Source organism: Alosa sapidissima, chromosome 18 (genome assembly GCF_018492685.1).
Source record: "Alosa sapidissima isolate fAloSap1 chromosome 18, fAloSap1.pri, whole genome shotgun sequence".
Classification (NCBI taxonomy): Eukaryota; Metazoa; Chordata; class Actinopteri; order Clupeiformes; family Clupeidae; genus Alosa; species Alosa sapidissima.
The window spans coordinates 21,743,887-21,746,386 of record NC_055974.1 but is presented as its reverse complement, the minus strand read 5'-3'; the positions used below and the strand labels follow the sequence as shown (position 1 = coordinate 21,746,386).

The window sequence follows — 2,500 nt, the reverse complement described above, 5'->3', positions numbered from 1 at the left end:
AATTAATTATGTTCCGCCTGTATATAACCATGAGTCATGAAGCAGAAAGAGGTCCAAAATATTGTAAAATCAACTTTGTCTTGATAATTTACCACCTGACCTGAATATATCTAGATAACCTTGTTTTGGTAGTTACTGAATTGAGGTTTATGAAGTAAAATACACATACAAGCTGCTTTGAATTTAATTTCAGCATACACTACGAGCATTCAAACATAATTCATGTCAATGCTGAATGTCTGGTTTTATATGTGCAAGATTAAGCTTTTTGTCATCTTCCCTATACATTTATTTCAGTCTATTGCATGACAAAGTTAAACCAAACCATTTTAAAGGATTACATATATCCTTTCAAAATACACAAATCATACATGCATGAACAGCTTCAAACCTTTTTTTTTTTTTTTTTTTTTTTTTTTTTTGTGCAATGGCGTTAGTCATCTATCATCATCACCAAACGGATATATTTTTCCCACAGTATGACTGCACAGCCCAATGCTCTCCCAGGCCGGGAAGTCGGTGTGCAGCGGGTACTGTAATCTTATTTCATCTGTGCTCTCCCAGCTCCCTGCCCCTCCACTGTGCCGTGCTGCTCCTGCACTGTTTCAGATTGGTCTGGGAATGTCAGTCCCCCAGTCCCTATCTTCTGGCCCTTTACGTGAACTTGTCCCGTCTAAGCACTCTCTCTCTCTCACACACACACACACACCACACACATGCACGCCGTATTCACACATGCATGCGAAGAAATATGCAAACTTACACACAGAAACTCTGATACACAGATGTATACACACACACACACACACACACACACACACACCACACACACACACACACACACACACACACACACACACAGCACACACAGCCCCTGTAGTTGCTAACGTTCCCAGCTCCCCTCCGATCCTCTGGTAGCCCTTGTTGTTGTGAGGCCTTATACGGCAGCATCACCAGAGCTGGACCGACTCCAGCATCCCCCCGAAGGACTATTTCTCACACAGTGTTTGTTCTCATGTTTTCTGCTGCTGTCTCGATACCTTGCAGACTGCCCATGCATGAACCCACCCCCCCCCCCCCCCCCACCACCACCACACACCACCCACCCACCCATGTCTTTGATTCACAGTGATCAGAAGACACAGAGCAAGCCCGAGGCATGGTAGTAGCAGACTCATCAACAGCCTTTTCATTCTATTTATTTCTCATTACTTGTGGGATGTGTTGGTCTCTTTCCAGCCAAATCCCCACTGGCTGCTTGCCCTGCTTTGTCAGCTTTTTATCACTTTAGTCCTGCATGTATGTGCACTTCCCAGTTCAAAAGGGCAAAGGTCAATTCAGTGCATTACTTGTTGTTGTTGTTATTGTTGTTGTTTTGTTTTTCATTATTATTATTGAAAATCACTAGATGTAAAATGCACACAGAACTAAATAAACCAGCAATGAATGGCTTCGATGGCTTAACACACTCTTCACAAAATATACCAGTGCAGAATGTATTGGTGTGGCGCTATAATCATAATGTTTTCTGTGTTAACCGGGGGCTAACCCTGTTAGAAGTTCCTGGAGGTCACTTCATTGGATAGTTCAGCAATCGTAGGATTTAGATCACGTCGTAAAAGGACAGGGATGTATCAAAAGCCTATGGATTAGTTATGTATAGGAAGATAATCTTCAGATGTAATTATTTTCTCTTCATAATCTATAAATCTTGTCCTGCACCATGATATCACCTTGTAATCTTATCAAAAGTAAATTTATGTGCCCGTTCTAGAGGAGAGGAGAAAGGTGATTGAATGGAGATACAGTAGGATCCACTTAAGTTGCACATTCTGCTTATAGGGCAACTTATGTGACTCACACCAATGCAGAAAGCATGCACTTTGTCTGACTGGTGAAACTTTAGAGGGGCCGTTTGTATTAGAATGTGACGGTGTTATAAGAGCAATGAATGATAGCAACACACATACAAACGCACACACACACACACACACACACACACACACACACACACACACACACACACACAGAGGTCAACCCAACCCCGTGGACTGTCCATGCAACTTGACTGTTCTTTCTTTTGCGCTCCCCTTCCCAGGAAACGTGCCGAGTCGGAGGCCAGGAAAGGAAGCCTGCCGCACAGCAAGGAGTTGCCCTCGCACCACCCCACTGACCCCGTGGAGCTGCGCCGGCTCAACTTCCAGACGCCAGGTGAACAGCGCTTTACTTTAAGGGCCTCTTTCACCTCAGTGTGTGTTTGTGTGTGTGTATGTGTGTGTGTGTGTGTGTGTGTGCAACCTGAAGAAGACCACTGGCCGAAACGTGTTAGATTTTTTTTTTTTCCCCTAGCACAAATAGCAGTGTGAAGACGTTTTGGGTACTGTACACTGTCAGGACATCAGACCACAGTGCCCTATGCAGGTGGTTTTGCTGTTGTTGTTGTTGTTGTTGTTGTTGTTGTTCAGTGTTTTCTTATTTACTGACTAGTAAGATGTTTCTT

General features: G+C 43.6%; 1 protein-coding gene across 1 annotated transcript in view; it reads left to right on the top strand.

Moving 5' to 3' along the window:
- LOC121690323 (receptor-type tyrosine-protein phosphatase delta-like) overlaps nt 1-2,500 on the top strand; it is a 111,764-nt gene that overhangs the window by 70,002 nt on the left and 39,262 nt on the right. The window contains 1 exon segment of the mRNA XM_042070807.1: nt 2,099-2,211. Within this exon segment, the coding sequence (XP_041926741.1) occupies nt 2,099-2,211 (113 nt within the window).